The sequence below is a fragment of the Diabrotica undecimpunctata genome, chromosome 3 (assembly GCF_040954645.1).
Source record: "Diabrotica undecimpunctata isolate CICGRU chromosome 3, icDiaUnde3, whole genome shotgun sequence".
NCBI classification, from domain to species: Eukaryota; Metazoa; Arthropoda; class Insecta; order Coleoptera; family Chrysomelidae; genus Diabrotica; species Diabrotica undecimpunctata.
In genome coordinates this window covers 142,164,747-142,185,342 of record NC_092805.1, presented here as the reverse complement: position 1 = coordinate 142,185,342, position 20,596 = coordinate 142,164,747, and the positions used below count along the sequence as shown (strand labels likewise).

Genomic DNA, 20,596 nt, shown 5'->3' with positions numbered 1-20,596 from the left:
AATTACTATAAATTCATTTATTAGTTATTTAGTTACTACATATGAAGTAGGAAATAACTAACAAATAAATCAATTTTCAATCTATCAATTTTTCACATGTATTCAATTCTAATCTCATTTGGCATTATATTCACTTATTGTAGCTTGATGTTCTTTTGTCTTTTAATAAACTGAATAATTGTTTCTATGAATACTTGAATTTGTGGAATCTTTATGTTTTTGATAAGGTGTAGGAAAATATTATACATTTGCAAATTCCTGATTTGGTCGAACGTCCAGGCCTAAATCTGTCAAATCGTCAATTTAAAATGTGACAGCACAAATTAGTATTTACGCCAATAAAACAAATATCTTAACTAAATAATTTTACTTACTTGGTCGTAATATTGACCTCTTAAAGTGCTCAGATGAGCAGTACCAATGTCCCGAAAGTCTTTCAGATGTTTCGCCTGGGCCTGGTAGCTGTTTTGGATCCATTCCATCTGTTGTGCACAGTTGTCCTTTATTCTAGTCACCTGCAATTAAAGAGTAGTAGGTACATAAATCTAACGAAAATAGTATTAGACGACCATTAAAAACATTCTTCAAATTTTATTACATTATTCATTTAGAAAAACAGTCATAAATTATTGCGTAGTTGGCTTATTTTGATGTAATTATTCATAGTAAATTTGTCACGTCTAATTTAATTGGTGCATTAGTAAATTAGCATAAATGCATAAAAAAATTACATGATCAATATACAACAATTATTTTGTAGAGAAAGAATCCAAAAAAATTCAGGTAATCAATATTTTCTAAATAAGTAGTATCCTATAAGTACGACGGATACTTTAGTAGTATATTGTACAGAATCGAATCTTTGAAAAGTATCTATTTTGACTTTTGAAATATCTGATCTAAGAGTTGACTTGAATCACATCCAAACCACTTCCTCGAATTTTTTAATTTCTTGATTTATATTTCTTTTGTCCACTATTTTCCTCTGATTAATAAGTCGTACGATGCCGTATTTATCACCGCGCTTTATGTGCTACAGATATTGTAGTTTTCTTGGATGTGTCCTCTACGCGTGGAGAATAATTTCCTTGTATTAGATTATCCCCTCTTCTTAATTTTCTGATTCAATTTTGTATGAATTTCTATTGATTTTAGTTTATGAAGGGATTACAGCAAAACTGTAATTCGATTTCAAACATATTACTGGTAAGATATCATCCAAATTGGAAGTCAATATTCCTAACTTGTATTCTTAAAACTTTCTTATACTGGTTAGGTTAAAGCCCTAAAAAGCCTTTCCTAAGTCCTAATCGCCACTCAGTATCCATTGACAACTTTTGAGAGTATGTCCCACCAATTTTCCTTGCATTCTCATGAACTCTGTCCTTCCATTTAAGTTTTGGCCTACCTCTCTCTCTACGTCTCCTGACTATGACATAAAAAGTCGTTTGGAAAATTCTTCTGTGTGGTGATCATGCTAGATATCCAACCTATCTCAGTCTTCCTATGTTATAAGAGTTATCAGGCTTTCCACCTGATATGTGTTTGTGTTTGATATATATTTTTTTTCAATAAGATATAAATTAATTTTACAAATAAAAGGCAGATATTGAGCACAGTGATTTTATTAAATCTTACCCGAGTACTTTCGCTCTCAGAGTACATTTCGTCAAAAAATTGTGGATTTTATATATTTATTACACTTATAAATGTGCTGAATAGCTATTTTTTGACGGAATGCCCTTGAAGATGCCCTGAGAGCGAAAGTACTTGGGCAAGATTTTTAGAAGAAAGGTACTCTTTATCTGCCTTTTATTTATAAAATGTATCTGTTTTTGTCATCATTTGATTTTCTCCTCATTTATTTGCCATATTTTTTTAAGCTTTAGAATAGTAGTATCCCTGCCATATGGGCAACTAAATTCAGATCATCTGCATAGGGTATAATTGCTAAGATTTATTAAAAAATAGTTTAGTCTAATTCGGCGTCTTTTACCGCTTTCTCCATAGCAATGTTCTGGAAACATAAAAGGAAAAGGAGACACTCCAATGTATATCCATTTGGTAGGTAGATAGATATGTCTTTAATAGTTTGGGTAGGTTCACCTGATATGGGTACTTTGCATATAACTTCAAATTCGCCCATAGCTTTATAGTGTTAATAACATTATTCTATAATGTTTATATATTATATATATATATGTATTATGCTTCGGTATTTCTTGGCAACAATTGCAAAAAATTTTCTCTCCAAAAAATCCTTGGAATTTCAGTCACACAACAAACACCACTGGCTACTGGTTTATAGTAAATGTTTAGGTTGGAGTTAAAATAAATGAATTTGTTGACATCGTTACCGTAAATAAATTTTGGATTTGGTAAAACTTAACAACGGCTATTGAAAAAATGTTTTTTGAATCGCGTGTCCCGAATTCCAACATTGTTTTATTATTCATTTTTATTATCTAAACACACTATTTGGGTCATATTTTTCAAGCTTTTAAAACAGTATATATTTACCTGTAGGGCATAGTTTTCTCGCAGCCTCTCGAGTTGTTGACTTTTGTATTGTTCAATGTTGTCGAGCATCGCGTATATTTGTCTTGCTCTCGGCGACACTCTGTCCCGTTTACAAAAGCTGCAGAAGTTATTGAAGACACCGAACCTGGAAGAAATTTAGAGTTAATGGCTTCATTTGTCGTCTTAGTCTCACGAGATCTAAAAATATTTTAATTAATTGAACGGGTGTTATAATGTCGTATTTCGAAATAATTATTAAAATATATAGTTCACCATTTGTATGGTGTTTTCTCCATGTTAGAAAAAAAAAAATAAAATTTATATCGTTGTACGAGGAGCAGAATAAAATTGATATTTGTCACTATTACTCTTCAAAAATTTAACACTATTCTCAAAAAGTTCTCGGTAGATCAATTAATAACAGACTGCAAATTATTTTTTTTTGAGAACACTTTGTATAATGTGATACTTGGGATCAACCAATTTATTCTGAAATATATGTAACATGTTAACAATGTTTTGAACATGCGAGTGATTTATCTAGGCACAGATACGCCGAATGCATTTATGGTGTAAATTATTGCATCTAACTGATTCTAATTCTGGATGAATACAACTTTCATTTGTTTGCTTTTACAATTTATAAATAGCTTGTTACATCAAAGTTTTCCTTGGATAAAAGTAAACTAAATCTTATAAAAATTACGATTTTACTGTAAACATCATAAAACTTGATTGCTATTTAATACATTACATCTCATAATCGTTTTAACTTTTAGAAGAAAACTGTTTTTATGTCGTTTGTATGAACGTTTTCATTCCAACCAAAAGCAATTTACCACATGAAAATCTTCGCCAATTTGATCATATCGGTATGAAATATAACCGGAAAATTCTAGAAACTTTCACACGCGACATTTGAACATGAAAAAATAATTTTATTTAGCTGTCTTTATATGTATATACTCATTAAAATGTAAAACGTTTTGTTTATCAATACCAACTTAAATATAGTACTTAAATATTTGTCTGCCATAACCTTTAGCTACACATAACATAATTTGTTCGAAAACTATATGTAATTTAAATAGATAAATTAAAACATGCGAAAGACACAACGGGGAAGAATAACGATCACTGTTATAATTGTACTATTGTAGAAATATATTACGTAAGACAAAATTGTTCCATTAACAAAACAAGTTGCGATGTTTTGAAAATTTAATGGTGAAAATAGAAAAAAATCGAACGGAAAGTCTGGAAAACATGTATGAATCGAAAATATAGAAGGGTACATAAAAATATCCCGAGAAAACATTAATTTCATATTAGCTAAGAGCAGTTAATTTATAGGAACATACAACGCATAAATTTAAAATATTTCCATCAAAAAGTTTTCTGAAATTTCAATAACGTACTAGCGGAAAATAATTATATTAAATGTATCACACATCAATATAAATTTTTAAATTCTAATCTAGATTTTAAATAATTTCAAAATAAAATTATAAAAAATTACTTCACTTTACAAGTTGATTTACAAATTACACTTCGTAACTTTCCTTTTTTTAGACGTTCTCATATTTGGAATTCAGCCATAAAGGTTCTAAAATATTTATAATAATCGACTTTTTAGTCTGTCTGCCGTCGTTATGAACGGCGCCTAACTAGGAATTGATATGTTTTTTGAATAACTAACAACTTTTCGGTTTCGGCTTTTAACTTGAAATACTAGATAAAAAAAATCATTCTTCAGTAAATAACGCAATATTATTTTCCAAGAAAATTATATATTATAAAAACTTATATACCCAATCCATATTTTTTCAATTAAATTATTTTTATGAAATAAAACCAAAATAAAAACTTACTTGTTGGTTAAATATCGTAGGAACTGTATGATCAGGGTCAGCCCTAGGAATCCAGCAGCGCTTTGCGTTCCCACGATCAAAGAAATGATCCTCACGTGGTTCCAATCCGTGGGATCGATGTGCAGCAACACATTATCCGTTAAATTCGCTATTGGATTACTAGCATAGCAGGTGTAACGACCGCAATCTTCTCTAGTTACGTTCTTAACCCAAAGAGTTCCGTTGTCTAGTATTTGAATACGTGGAGGGATCACTCTTAGAGGTATCATCAACTGGTCGTGAGCGTGGGGATGTTTATTAAAGGTATCTGGAATACTTTGATCCGGATTCCAGTGGTAGACTTCTCTCTTCGGCGTAACCCACGTTATAGAAGGAAAAGGATTAGCTGCAAATCTACACTCGAGTAATGCATCCGAATTAAGTCGGTAGCGTCTAGTAGGTGTTTTATATACTATTCTAGGAGAAGTGCAATTAAGATGCTGTAACGTAGGCAACATGTCGTTTGTGTAGGCATCAGGGCAGGTTAGGTCTGACAGGACCATATTGCCCTTCATTTTGATGTTGGGCACCCAACGAGCAAACCAGAACATGCGACAATCGCAAGCCCATGGATTGTTACTAATATTTAGCTTAGTTAAATAAGTTAGATTTGCAATAGATTGCGGTAGGAACGTTAAATTGTTGCCGCTGATGTCCAGTTCGTTAAGAAAAGGTGTATCAGCAAAGACGTAAGTCTCTATCATTTTAAGTTTTTTATTTCGTCTTAAATTCAGTACATTCAGTTTAGGTACTCCCAATAGCTCAGTATTGTGTATTACTTCGATCAAGGTGTTGTCTAATGTAATCGAAGTCAATAGAGGACTAAAATGTAACAAGCCAAAGGTTAATTGAGAAAGTTTGTTGTGGCTCAGATCTAAAATTCTCAAGTTGCGCAAACCTCGGAAAGTACCGCTGGCCATGTTCATCAATGGATTATGCGCTAAATTTAAGTACTGTAAATTGGAAAGCGAGTCGAACAAACCTTTGGCAATGAATTGTAGGGAATTAGTAGATAGATCGAGTCTCTTGAGATCAGTCAAATCAGCTAAACTATTAGAAGTGATTTTCGTGAGATTATTGTTGTTGAGTAGCAACACTTCGATGTATTTGTTGAATTTGAAAAAGTGATCGAGGAACGTGACAAGTTTATTGTGTGATAAATCTAATTCCCTTAGTCCTTCCAAAGGCGAAAAGACTTGAAAAGGTATTGCTTTAAGATTGTTATGATTTAGACATAATACTTCCGTACTGGTATGCGACTTGAAAACGTCTCTGGGAAGATCATCGATGATATTAAAAGATATATTTACTTTGACTAAATTGGTGTAATTGCGAAATTGGTAATCTTCTAAAACTGTAAGATTATTGAAAGACAGATCTAATATTTGTAAATTTTGCGGATTGACTATCGCATCGTTGATGACACGTATAGAGCTGTGTAACCATTTTAGCTGGTGAATGTTTTTTACGTCCAAACTTCCACCTGTAACATACTCCAGGTCCAGATGGATGACATCTGCAGGAATAAGAAGATTTTCTACCGTTCTGTTGCGACATTGCAAAATGTTGCTTCTGACACGAACGCAGTTGTTCGAAGAAGTATTTCTCGAAATGCGTTGAGTTATAACTCCATCTCCGTGTCTTGTGTGCGCTGCCGATATCCCAACAAATAATACAAACAGCAGCGACCATTTTGTGTTACCGGCTTTTTTCGGCCGGCGAAATAGTTCCATATTTTTCGTTATTCATTGTCTTTGGAGAAGTAAGGGCTTTCAGTTACCTGTAATAAATAAGTTTAAACAATCAAAAGGTTTCTAGATAATACTACTAGATAACATTTATCTAGTAGTTTTAATATAAACAAAAAAATTATACGGTACAATGTTATCATGTATTTTATCAATTAATTTGAAACATCCAGATAATAGACAAACTTCCAATCACTTTACGTATTTTGTAATAACTTAAAATTATAGTGGTTAGTATTAGATCTCGTTTCAATTACTTGAATATAAGAAATATTGCTGATTTCCCTAGTGACCCAAAGAAGCCTTGAACTCTCATAACCGTTTTAAAAAATTACGGGCTGGTGTCACAATTTCAAATCAACTGATGTTATTGGCTTATAATATCGATCGTACAATTGGACCAGAACAGACGAAAATATCTCGCCGATGCGTTAATTATCGATCGATTTTTATTTTATTAGAAGTCGACAGGAATTGGCTGTGCTTCTCATATTTATAAAGCCTCTCTACAAGGTCGCCGAGTTAAGAGCCGAAGTCATTCATGTAACCTTTCGGTCGAAAAGAGCGGGAGGCTTGTATCACCATTTTCGTTACAAATGAAACTGAAAAATAAATTTTTATTTCTGATTCCTCTTAATGTTTTCTTTTGCTTGTCATTTTACGCAGTATACTGCAGTTCTGGCCCGCTTATAGTTATATCGCACCAGACAATTTCAAACATAAAAGTGTAAGTTTTGTGAAAACTATTATCCAAGAGTTTACAATATTACATTATGAATTTTAATAGCAAACTATTGAGGAAACGTATTTACCTGTAGGTATAAGTGTAATGCATTTTTTCGATGCTTGCATAAAATAATATTTATTTTTCACGATTTTTCTTTCAATCAATTTAATTATCAGAGTTCCATTGTAGCCTTAAGCAGGGAAATAACGACTTTCCCATGACACTACTTGATACAGGTATCTAACAATTGCTTTTGCTACATTTGGTGATAACAATATGTAATAAAAAAAATATGTAAAAGATTGAACGTCATATTTTTACTTATAAAAAATTTAATATCGCCATTTGATTTTAAGTACTAAAGGTATATATGGAAAAGTGATTTTGGAAAATTTTACTGAAAAATATAGAAATAAAATTAGAGTCTGTACCACCAAATTGAAGAAAAAGGCTTATTTTTATAATTCCCTCTGTTAAATAAACAACACAAATTAACTTATTGAATTTTTATAATCTATACAACGAAGTGTCCCAAATGGTGCGAAAAATGGAAGAATACTCTTGATTAAAAATATCAGAATCTGATTTTATTCCCATTTTTCGTAAGGAACTTAAGGAAAAATGGCAGATAAAATATAAAATGTGGAGAAAAAGGACACTTTCTTAAGAATATACAACCAAAAAATTGGACAAAGCATGGTGTGAGTAATAGTTCAATTATTCGGATAACTTTCGAATGCTCTGTAATCATGCACTATTTTCAGTATATAAACATAAAATAGGTTTGTTAGATAATAGTAAATGTCCATATGATAAAATTGCCGATTTACAACAATTTCTTTTAGAATGCCCGTTCAAAAAGGTAGAAATTGATAATTTTTATCAAAATTTAATATCTTACAAAATGAAATTTCCAATAAATGTTTCAAATCTATTGACATTAGAGGATAATAGTATCTATAACATCATTATATCAGTATGTAAAATCTACTAATATTACTTGGGAAACAGTATTACATGCGAATAAATTTATAAGCTTAAAACGAAAAAAAAAAACCACAACCAAACAAAAACTAAAAGAAATCAAACCAATAAATGAATAATATAAAACAATAAAAAAATAAACTAACAATAAAAATAAAAGAAAAGTTACAATGTTATATATACTTATATAAAAAAAAACAATAATAATGAAAATAAGTAACCAAAATCTTTAGGCATTTACTATCAAACTAAAATTATTGTATCCCAATTTAACATGTATATAATGTAAACAATGGATGATAAAACTATGGGAAACATTACTGGTCTTTTGGCTTTGTCAGTTCCATTAACTTAAAAAGTACCCCAAATTTAAAAAAAAAAACATCAATTTTCGTTGGTTAGAACCAGAGATATTGTGACTTTTATAAATTCAGTTTTTGAAATAGTAAAATCGAGAAATGAAAAAAAGGTCTAACTCGGATTCTAAGGGTCGTCGGAAATTGTATTTCTTTTTAAAGCCAACTTACATTGTTTATAAGTAAAAAATGTTTAATCTTTTGCATATTTTGTTTATTACACAATGTTGTCATCAAATTAGCCGTATCAAAAAGTGTCACGTAAAACACTTTTTATTTGCTTATTTCTCTGGTCTACATATGCAATTCAATTTATAGGAAAAAGACACGAGAGAATTTTAACGACAGCAGTGTCTCTTACATAAAACTTATTTTCAAGAAAACTAATATTTAAAAAGATCTAATACGTTACCATCGAGTATGATTTTACTTACGTACATTGGTGTAGTGCAGTTGCCATTCATATATTATTTTACATAATTTAGTGATCAACCATTGTGTTTTCAAACTAAATTATGTATACTGCGACTGGTATATTGGCAATTGCGTTAGTTGATATGCACACAATACCTTCAAATTAAATAAAAAACTGGAACTTTTAGCAGGCTCGATTTTTACTACAAGCATTAGACTCGCCTAACCTAATCTTCATACTTCTAATATTTCGTTCAACGAGTAGTGGTATTGTTTTGTACAATTCTAAGTTCTTCAAGCAGTTGTTAACTGTGTTGCTTATTCTAACTGGCCGGAATTATTCGATAATGCTAACATATTTTCCATGGTGACATATATCATGATATAAACAGAATAGTTGTTTGAACAAGAGAAATGACAATGTAAAAGTTGGTTTTGTAAATATACACAAAGTGGACGGGTAGGCCTAATCACCTCAAATTAGTTTTGAAAAATACTATCGTTGCTTTTGTCGATAAATAAATATAATTTATTCAGTAATTGTTTTCGATAAAACATCGCTGGGCTCAGTCAAGGTAATTAAACAAGTATGTAACGACCAAATATAACAAAAAATATTAATTAATGGAATAATAGAAACTTAACTGATAAGTTAGTAGCTATTGTTCATGGTTATTATTTTTTTTTTCATTAAACTACAACAATGGTAATTACATAAAACCGTAAAGGAATATTAAATTTTTTTATTGCAAAAGTTTCGGCATCATTAGAGATTGACTGTACTTACCTATGGCTTAGGAAATACAACTCTCAAAAGGAAATGTGAAAGCGATTCATCAATAATTTGTATACCTAGATCAAGTAGCCAGTACAGTCTGGTTTAAAATACAAAAAGGGGGTTCAACATTTCAAAACAAAACAGTAAAGAAATTTAATGTTCCTGTTATAATTAAATAATTTCAAATTGCTTGAATTTATAATTAAAGTTTTCACCTCTAAAAAATTAAATTGAACAAACGGTACAAGTCCAATTTTGAAGTGTAAGATAAGTAAGGCACTAAATCCAATTTTCCCATGCAAATCAGTGGAGACAATGTATTCAATGACATTGTTTTAATTATAACTAGCCTAGGGGGAGAGATTTAGGGGTTAAACTGTAATAAAATCTTAGATTAAGTTGTTTAATGACATTCATTCACTTTATTAAAACATGATTTGAATTAATTACCTTTAATTTACAATTATACGCTTTTTAGTGGTAAAATTATACCATTTTCCTAATGGGGGTAGTTTTCACCCATAAAAAATGAAAAGCAACTAACGGCACAAGTCTAAAAATGAAGTGGAGGATAAATAGAACCTAAATCTAAACATTCACTCAATTCGGTGGAGACACGGACAATTACAGGGTATCGATGTATTTCACGATGATTGACTGGCCTATAAACATTACAATGAATTTCTTTAAATAAAATATCTAAATCTAATAATAATACGTTTTCTAACACAGGTGAGAAAGTCAGCAGAAACGAACAATCTAAAATTATACCATAAAAGACTATGAAGACGTGTTTGAAAACCAAAATGGATATTAAAAATTATTAAAATACAAATGTTGATCCCCGATAATAGGAAAATAACTTTGTTTTCTCTCTTATAATGCATATAATAAAGAGGTGCTATAAATAAAGAAGTTATTTATGATTAAAACCCAGACCGCATTAAAAACCAGCACCACTAAATGCAAGCGGAAAAACTTATTTTAGATGAAAACAAACAACTCAACCAATACTACGCATCAAGCAAATTATTGTCTAATCATCTTGGAATAAAGACTGCTTGTGAATATGTTGACCAGGGCCTTTTATTATCTTAAGAAAAAAAGCGTCAGATGGCGATAAAAGCAATTATTGTTTATTTACGATATCAAAGTCTTGCTTTGCAAGTGGCAAGTGTTGCTGAAAAACAACAACAAATATCAAGGCTTTACATTTTATTTGTTGGTGGCGTAGAAACAAACTAATTCTATATATTTTTAACTTTAAAACTACGATAACCATTCTTTGCTAATTAAAAAACGTTACGTCGTTTCAAACCATTGTTTTATCAGGACTTACGTACAAACTCGTTTCAAAATATTGCATTGGACACAATAATGCATTAGAACGTAAGTTTCCTGTTACAACAAAGACTATTGTTAGCCGTAGCCGGTACCGGTACCGGTTCTTATCTCGTTCTGATAAACAATACAATCTTCTGTTATCTTTATTAGCCTAATTTACAGCTGTACTATGATTAAAAAATAATGTAATTTGATTTTATTATTAGACTAACATCGAAAGTCATTTCGCTTTACAATTTCAACAATGCAATACTTAGTTTATAATTTAAGATGGTTATTAAATTTTCTCCACTCCGCTATTTTTAGCCATATTGGATGCTATTCCACGATTTTAGTAATATTATTCTTTTGCTATTATTTCACGACGTCTATTTGAATTGTTTTCCTCGCCCAAAGTTTTACACCAAAGTTAAAATTTGGTTGAATATCTCGAAGACGTGCATTTTAGTAATTTCTGTTTATAGGCGAGCGGTTTACCCCTATAAGCTGAGCATAAACCGACTAAATGTTTTTTTTGCATTTTTACCGCACCAAACCTTTTTTTTTAAATGTATTTTTTTTATTTTTTAAAGTGGGCCAGATATTGTTATTAACAAATTAATAATGTATAACAAAAAAAAACAATTTTTCAAATCGCTTCGACTTTTGCCTCTTTGGACGTATCTTATCGAATTAAATACTTTTTCTATCTTGGTAATTTTGTGAAAAATGCTTCCATTTCGAGTCATTTGCAATTTTTTGTTGAAACTTAGTGAACACCTGTGTTTAGTGAATATTAGTGATTTTTGGGATTTTTTTTCTAAAAAACTGCAAAACCTAAACTAAATTGTAATTCTATAAAAAATTTTATAATCTTTAAACCTTCCAATACAAGAGTAAGAATATTTTGACAAGAATAAATGGATTCTATCTTACTCAAAACATGGAACCAAATATTTCGAATATGCATTTCGAACAATATATCGCTGTGATAATAAGCGTGTACGGTCGCGGCGATAAAGGAGCACGGCGCTTAGAAATATTTGTTTAAATTCTATGTTTTTAGCAACATAGAAAACACTTATCCTTGTCAAAATATTCGTACTTATACGTGAAGATTTAAAGGTTATAAAGCTTTTTGTAGAATTGTAATTCATTCAATAGTTTTTTACAAAAAAAATTCCAAAATCACTAAGGCATTTTTTTAACAAAAAATTGCAAATAACTCAAAAAAAGAAGCATTTTTCGAAAAATTTCTAAGAGAGAAAAAGTATTTCCTAAAAAATTTACTGGAAGCGATTCGGGAAATTTTTTGTTTAAGTTATTTGTTAACAATTTCCGGCCCACTAGGAAAAATAATAAAAAAATACATTTGAACTTGAAAATCGAATAAAAAAGGTGTAATGCGGTAGAAATGCAAAAAAAGATTGTCAGTATATTCCGTTTCTAAACGTCTTTTTCAGGGTCAACTGCTCGTCTATTAGTTGTTAAGATAACATATTTTTGCTCGGTATAACCATTAATTTTGTTTGGTTTGTCAATTCAAGTGTCAATTATCTGCTCTCTTGTTTTTTCTTCTTAATTTTAGGCAAATTCTTATCTTTTCCACACTAGACTAGAACCATATTTTCACGCTTTCGATGTCCTCCGATGATTTTGTGTTCCTTTTTTTCCTATTTGTTTCCTATTGATGTTCCTTTTTTCTTTTTGATACCGTTATTAAGCGCGATTTTCACCTCCCTATTGATGTTCCTTTTTTCTTTGTGATACCATTATTAATACTTCGACCTTGTATGCTAGTCGACAAAGTATTCTGGTGAGTCAGGGGGGTTGAATATGCAACTTCTATGTCCCCTCTGTACCTTGACATGCATAGATTCGTTTTTTCGATGGTACCCTGCTGAAAATCCGTCAGATAATTTTTTCTTAACAATTTAATTGTTATTGTATCTTCTAAACTACTATAGATATTTAATTTTACCAAAATAAAAATTGTTCATTATGACAACATGCACAGAATGGCGTTTGGTAAACTTTGATTCGTTTGTGAGAACAGAAGGAAGTTATAACAAATTTCGTGAAAACAATTGCAAAATAGGCATTTGATGGGGTTTTTCCAAGTATAACTCAGCTTTCATACGTGCGATTAACTTTCAAAGCACCCTTTATTAATAAAAAAGTTAAATTATTATTAATAAAAAGTTAACAATTAAACATTACAAATTACACTAAAAAAACCTATATTCTTTATAAACTTTTAATGGTTGGCTAATGGAAGTTATAGAACAACTCAAAATGAACATTTTAATGGAATGGATATAGATATGGAATTTTCAATAACGAGCTGAGGCGGTCAGCTAGCAGCGAATGCGGGCGCGCGTAAATCAATTATCAATATCTCGGCAAAAAATTAACAGAAACATTCATCAAAGCTTATAATGTTCGTTTTGCATTGTTCGATAACTTCTATTAACCGAACTGCCAACGTTTACGGCTAAATTTTGTTTAAAACTATTATAAACAAATTATCGAAAACTTTAACTATAAACTATTATAACTTTTTTATTTATAATGATAAATCTACATGAATTTTACGTATGTATTAGTTTTTATTGGCTGTGAGCTGACCTTGCGCCATAGAGAGCGTTATTAAAAGTTTCATCAAAGTTTATAGCTTAATTATATTTAAATTTTTTATAAACAAATTAATTCGCAACTGTTCATTGAAATTTTTATTGTTTAAGTATTATAACTTTTTTATTAATAATGATAAAGTAATTTTGCAAAGTTTTTGAAATCTGAAACAATTTAACTTTAAAATTTAGTGGGCTTTGAAAGTTAATCGCACGTATGAAAGCTGAGTTATACTTGGAAAAGTCCCATCGAATGCCTATTTTGCAATTGTTTTTTACGAAATTTGTTATAACTCCGGTTCTAACAATCAAAAGTTTACATAATTTTTACAAAAGTGGACATAAAAGTGCATTCTCAACCCGCCTTCCCCCCCCCCCTTGGGCTCCTAGATTTTCGGTAGTCTTCTGATTTTTTATGTATCTTGGAAGTTTTATGCGGTATTTGTCTATTGTAAAGATGTATTACACCTTCCAATACTTTCTCGGCCTCACAATTAAGATGTGTCATTACACATTTTAAAGCAGAAGATCTTCCTACATGGAAGCCTGAATCTCAATTATTTTTTTCTTGTTCCTTCTATAATTTGAGGTTTATTGCCAAGTAAATGGGTATTTTTTAAGCCGTAGCAATTGTTTTATGATTTATTACTATAGGCGCATAAAATTAATTTTATGATTCAATAGAATTTTCCGTCCGTACCTGTTATTTTAATAATTTTTTCATACACATTGCGGTGGTTTTAAAATCACTTCTAGCACTACGCCGTCGATTGAAATGCAAGACATTTCTTAATTCCTGCCTGGCCTATGCAATGTATTCGTTTTTACACTAATCACCAGCCAAGTGAACAGAGTGCGGTCATCTTCACTTAATTAAATAATAAAAGGAAATGGCGTACATGAGGCGTTTCGTATCGTACGTATACCGTCGTTTATCTGTGCTCTACTAACTTTTAGATTAGAACATAACGCTTGCGAAAATACCAACTGAAACCGGTAATATCGATGCTCTAATAATATCCTTGATATTTTAAGATTACTGACCTATTATCATTGTGCTTATGAATAATGAATATAATGTATCTGTTATGTGTGAGCAATGAGCTAAGATTTTCAACACAACCATTTGCTGTGTGGATGAAAACTGACTTTCTATCGCTTTATACATACAGAACAAAATAATTTTATAGTTTCTTTTGTTTATTCATCTGATATCAAATGTTGATAAGCATCGTATATTGTGAAACAATAGTATCAGAAAAATTTGTGATGTAACGGAAAGTGGTTCAGACTAAAAGTATTGAAGATTTTAAAAATATAAAAAGTATGCATATAAACACATAAAGATATCAAACCGATAAAATGAAATTTGATGCTTCAAATGTGACGACCTAAGTACAAAATTCTCGGAGATATTAGTGACAGAATCATGATGGAAGACTATTATTTATTGTGCCATTTTTAAACTTTAACTTAACTTTGCAGAAAATAATGTCTCAGTCTAAATTTTTTGTTTCATTTGTAGTAGTGTTCCACAAAGAAAGAAATTTTTTCTAAAATTAGATTACTGAAACTCATTGATCTCATAGTAAAGTAGTTAATACATATTATTAATATTCAAAAAAAGCGCAACAATAAAATTTATCGGAGTATAAGATACATATTTTCTTCCCACGAAATGCTAAATATTTAGTAAGTATCTTCATGGAATGGCATTTGTCAAAGATCCCAATATGATAGTCATCATTTTATAATCTAGTCAACAATGTATCAAGGAGTATCGTTGGACTCAATTCATTCATGTACTATAAAAGCATAATATGACTTAAAATACATCAGATAAAATACATCCTATATTGTATATGTATAATAAAACAGCCTATGTCTAATTGAATCTGTGATTTATTATATGTAAGCTCAATAAAGCAATGTTTATCCACGTTAAGTTAGGTTAAAAATATGAGTGGGCTTAACCACCCTTTCTAAGAGGTCTATTGTAGCTGTTTACCCATGTTAAAATGTAAAATAATTTTGTTAGAAATATCGCTGTTCCGGAAGTATACTGACATAACTGTAAAATTTTGAAAAATTACTTTACTGTGTTGGAGGGATCAAAACTGCCTTTTCTACATATTTGTAAATCTTTGTAATTGTACTTCTTTGTTGGTTTTGTTTCGATAAATTTCTTTTCGACATTTGCTTAGTGGTTGTTGGGTTTGGGCAAGCGTTTAAGAATTCTGGTGGAATATTTGCCAGGACTTTGTGCGCTTTCAGTTTTTATCATGTTGAAAGTTAAAGTTATTTTAAAATTTCAAAATGCTTTTGTTTATCGAAATGACGAGTAATCTTCACTACAGTTCCAAAATGTTTTTTGTTGATTAAATATTGTCAGACAAATATTTTAATATAATGAACATTTCAAAAACAGTTTGATTTATATGTGAAAAACATCAATCACAGATAATTAAATTTTTATCATTCTTGTAATATCTATGGCACTAGAATCTCTACCTTCTCAATGTTTCATATCCTGTTCGATTTTGTGGTGATACTTTCTCCGCGTCATGAACAATCATTATTGCGTTTTACATCTTCAACTGATTCTTTAAAGAAATATATGAAAAATATATGACGTTGGAACTACGGTAAACATTTCCAAGAAACTGATAACTGAAACTTCTAACTCACAATAAGATAAACTGTTATTAAAAGTCATATTTTCAACATACACGGCATTGTAATCATTCCTAAATTCTGTATAATTCTATTTCCAAATCACATTGTTTCATGTTTTTAATCGAATCGACTTCCTAGACAAAAAGCGAAAGTTTTGAACTGTTGCCATTACATTTTTGCTTGTAGACTAACAAGTCTTAGTAATATCGAGTGAAAAAAATAGTATTTTTGTCTTTTACTTTAATATTTCAGTTCCGTATTGCTTGTAAATATAAAAAAAATGATGTGGTCCCAGAATATTATTTACAAAACAAATAATAAGTGGTTTATAATAAATTCACTAAAACTTAATTTATTTTTACTATAATTAAATAATAATCGGCATTGAAATCTAAAGTCTAACCTTGAGTTATCAGATACTTGTAAAACCTAGTTGGTATTTTATATAAAAAGTGCAATGTCTTTCCGCTAAGTTAGCATTACTCACTTCCTGTAACAACCGGAATTGTCGTTTGTCGTACACTTTCATTTCATCGCTGTGGAGAGCGCACAGAGGTATCAACAGCAGCAGTTGCGGTTCTTGGCCCTCCGTTTACTAGCGACAAGATATTTTTAAAACGACCAAGGAAGGAGAAGTAATTTCTAACCAAAAATACTTAATTAACAGTGAAGAATTTTAAGAGATGCATAAAGAAAATTAAGAGAAAACATTTCTAGTTGCTAGTTTCTAAAGTACTCTACAAAATATGATTAAGTAAATCTCGAAATAAATATTAAAATTTAGAAGAATGAGTAATGAGGGTTAATTATATTTTTGATACCTTTCTACAAAAAGACATTTCAAACAAATATAGCCTAAATTGTTAGAAGTGCATTCATAAAAACGTAATTGATATGCTGAAAATATGACTTAAAACACAAATGTGATAATACTTATATTTTTATCCTCTCATTTAAAAGAAACATTAACCTATAGAGATAGGGGCGAATATGCACAAGAATACTACATGCCACTGATTGTATATCACAATCTATTACAGAGGTTTTAATAAGAATAAAATCCATAATCAACATTTCCTCCTAGAAACATTTGTAATAGGATAACTTAAATATCATTCAGTTTAATTTTTTTCCAGAAGCTTCTTCGTCTTTGTCCTTTTCTTTAATTTGTTGCTTAGTTTTCTTTAACATTTAAAATTGTTACTTTTCGTTATATCTAACATTACAATTTTATATTACTGATAAGAAAAATGTTTATTTGGTGGATAACAGAAATTTCATATACATTTTATGATAAGCCTATTATTATTCATTTCTAATTTTGGTGCAACAAACGAGTATAAATAAATAAAAACTTTACAATATTAGATCTTAACTGTATCCCAGAGATTAATAAAGAATTTGAGGTTTAACATCAAAAATATTTATATATTCAATCTTATCAGTATGGACCTTGTATTTTCATATTTGCTTTCGAAATCGGGTTGAATCTTGAATCCTAATCAAATATTTTGCTATTACATGCCAAATGCGGCATTTGCCAGATTGTCATTACTCTGATGAAGCGAAATATGTTTCTAAAAATACCGAGTGTTAAAATAATTTTAATGGATTCTTAATATAAGAATGCTTTCTTTTAAACTTTTCTCAGTGATCTCAGATTTAATTTCCTCCTGAGATTCTCAAATGTAAGTGTTCGTTTGGCGTGTTTAAGTTCAGTTGTATGGAATAAAAAGAAGTGTGGTTGTTAAATTTCAGATCCATCCAGCTTTTGAAATGCAGTGGGATTAGTGGTTAAACAGATATTTCAGCTGAAACAATTTTTACTTGATGTTCCTATATGAAGTTTTGGCAATCTATTTAGAAAAAAAGATATTATATTTTCTAAAAGTCTCTATATTGCCTTAAATTACATTTAAATGTACTGTTGATGACATAATTAAAAATATATTTAATGAATTTAGGAGGGATTATGTCTAAGAATTTCAATTATATTCCTATTATGGAATAGTTTCTGTTTTGTGCTCTTATTTATATCCTTACAATAAAGAAATTGGAAATGATAAAGGACAAAAATAACTAGTAAAAATCATACAACTGGCATTTGGCCCAGATATGGAGTTCAATTTGAGTAGGTATTACTTAAAATACACTGCAGATATTGAGTTGGAGCCAAATAAGCAATGCCGAACATACAGAGAAGTTTTTCATTGCACTTTTTTCTATCTTTATGTATTGGAATTTCAAACAATCACTTTCTTTTCAACATTAGAGCTTCTTGAGGTATGTTCTATTTTCATCCTTGTACACTTTTTACCAGTTTTGCTAAAAACCCTTTTTTAATGATGTGCCACAAAAGGGAAGTGATTAACATAACTGAATATCTCTGAAGTTATTATGGAATTTACCTCATAAATACCCAGGCTTTCAGGAAGCTTTTGGACTAAGGAAGAATTGATCACAATTATCTGGACCTTGTAACTTATTTTTCCTTCGTTTTTGGAATAGTGTGCTAGTAAAGAAGCATAAATTCTAATGACCCAATAGTGTTGACTTACTCATAAAAGAATTTCTTAAATTACGAAAATTTTCTAACTAAACTAAATAACTAAACATAAATAATTCGTGATAATTGATGGATTCGACTGTTAGTTGATGGAAATTAATTTTATGTAATAATACAACACTGAAAACTTTGTTTTCAAAACTTCCACAACATTTTTTATAAAATATTAACACTACAGCTGTTTCGGCTGATTGCCTTTCTCAAGTGATCTATTTTTGGCATGCATTTACATGCCCACCACTAGAGAAAAAAACCCAGTACCTTCTGCTTGATTGCATATACAGGCAAAATATCAACAAAAATGGCCAAAGATATAAAAAAGAAAGGAATAACACCAGCTTTCAGAACAAATAACAACTTGGGCAAATATATTAAAAACAACAAGAGCCAAAATAAAAAGCACTTACACAGTGGTGTATACAAACTTAAATGTGGCGTCTGCTCAAAAACTTACATCAGTCAAACTGGTAGAAATTTTAATAAACGAATAGCAGAACATAAAAGTGCTTTCAATAATAGAAAAACAGATTCTACATATGCACTTCACCTTCTAGATCATAATCATTCTTTTAATGACAAATTTTGAAATTAGATCACTTGAGAAAGACAATCAGCCAAAACAGCTGTAGTGTTAAGATTTTATAATAAATGTTGTGGAAGTTTTGAAAACAAAGTTTTCATTGTTTTATTGTTACATAAATAAAAAGCATTTACTTATGTGTAAAAGTTAGTCATCTTTTCATTACTATCATTAGGTAATACTCTTTTATTCAGTAAGGATAACTCCTAACTTAAAATATTTTAACAGCCAAATTAAGCTTTGAAGAGCCCTTAGATAGCCACAATTCACAAAAAAGAATAATTTAATTACACTTAAACTGTTCTAGGGTAAACACTTACCCTAGAACAAAGAGTATGCATAAATTGACTATTAACCTCGACACATATGTTTATGTGTTTGTATGGAAATTGTTTGAGTAATGATCAGAATGGAACTTTCACTGTCTGGACAAAGAAATAAATATCAGTATAAACTATTTATATTTTTTAATTGGTACATACAAAATAGTTACACATTAATATTCCATAAAATATGATGTGAGCATTGGACTGATGGTTAAAAATAACATGTATTATTGTTCATATAAGTATTTGATTAATGACATTAAAGATTGTTGAATGTTATTAAAAATTATTAAACAGTTTTATGTTTTGGAATAAACCACAATAGTCATTATAATTACTTTTTGACATTTGGATCAGCCTTCTAGAAAAAACCTCTTGTAAAGTGTTCAAAACAGAAAACGCCAAATTCTGATATTTTATGCCTACTGTTATGTATTATGTTATTCTTAGATCATAAAAAATGTATCTCCAATATGGTATTGCCTCATCAATTTAGCTCATTCCTTAAATTCGTCTAGTTACTATCTATCAACTACTGACTCGATGTTCATTGTTCCACATGAGTTTGAATATCTGATATTCTATCAAATTCTTTATTTTTATAAAGTCTTACATTAAATTATGCAATGAATGTTACATTAAGAATAGAGAATGCAAACACACAGGGTAACTTACATAGAATCCAATGGAAAGATAATGAAGCAAATTGCATAACAAACTCATAAACACAAGAACATATGTATTAAATGTAGAAAAAAAAATCAGAATTTGATGTCAATCTAGGGCTACAATAATAACTTTCAAGAATTTTTCTCTACAAGCAGTGCAAGCCAAATTAGAAGAATGAATAAGCAATGTAGAAAAACATGTTCTTATGGCTCTGTGGTGATTATCATGTGAAAATTATCCAAGACACATCAAGAAAACAAATTCAGTGCCATCTAAAAGCACAAAAATTTGACTAATTTAAAAATTAATCAATACCACTGGTTGCTATAAGAATTTGAACCAATTTTGAAATTTATATGATAAAAGAAGACTAAGAAGAGAAATCA

The 20,596-nt window shown here is 29.9% G+C and overlaps 2 protein-coding genes across 3 annotated transcripts in view; one reads left to right on the top strand and one right to left on the bottom strand.

Annotated features, from left to right (window-relative positions):
• LOC140437484 (cytokine-like nuclear factor N-PAC) overlaps nucleotides 1-20,596 on the top strand; it is a 115,451-nt gene that overhangs the window by 71,087 nt on the left and 23,768 nt on the right. The window lies entirely within an intron of this gene.
• The window catches only part of LOC140437483 (uncharacterized), a 28,029-nt gene that overhangs the window by 6,316 nt on the left and 1,117 nt on the right, over nucleotides 1-20,596 (bottom strand). Inside the window, exons 2-4 of the mRNA XM_072527042.1 lie at nucleotides 4,392-6,210; nucleotides 2,521-2,665; nucleotides 375-515 (exon numbers count right to left, since the gene is read on the bottom strand). Coding sequence (XP_072383143.1) covers nucleotides 375-515; nucleotides 2,521-2,665; nucleotides 4,392-6,163 — 2,058 coding nt within the window. The 5' untranslated portion in view covers nucleotides 6,164-6,210. The remainder of the gene's footprint in view (nucleotides 1-374; nucleotides 516-2,520; nucleotides 2,666-4,391; nucleotides 6,211-20,596) is intronic.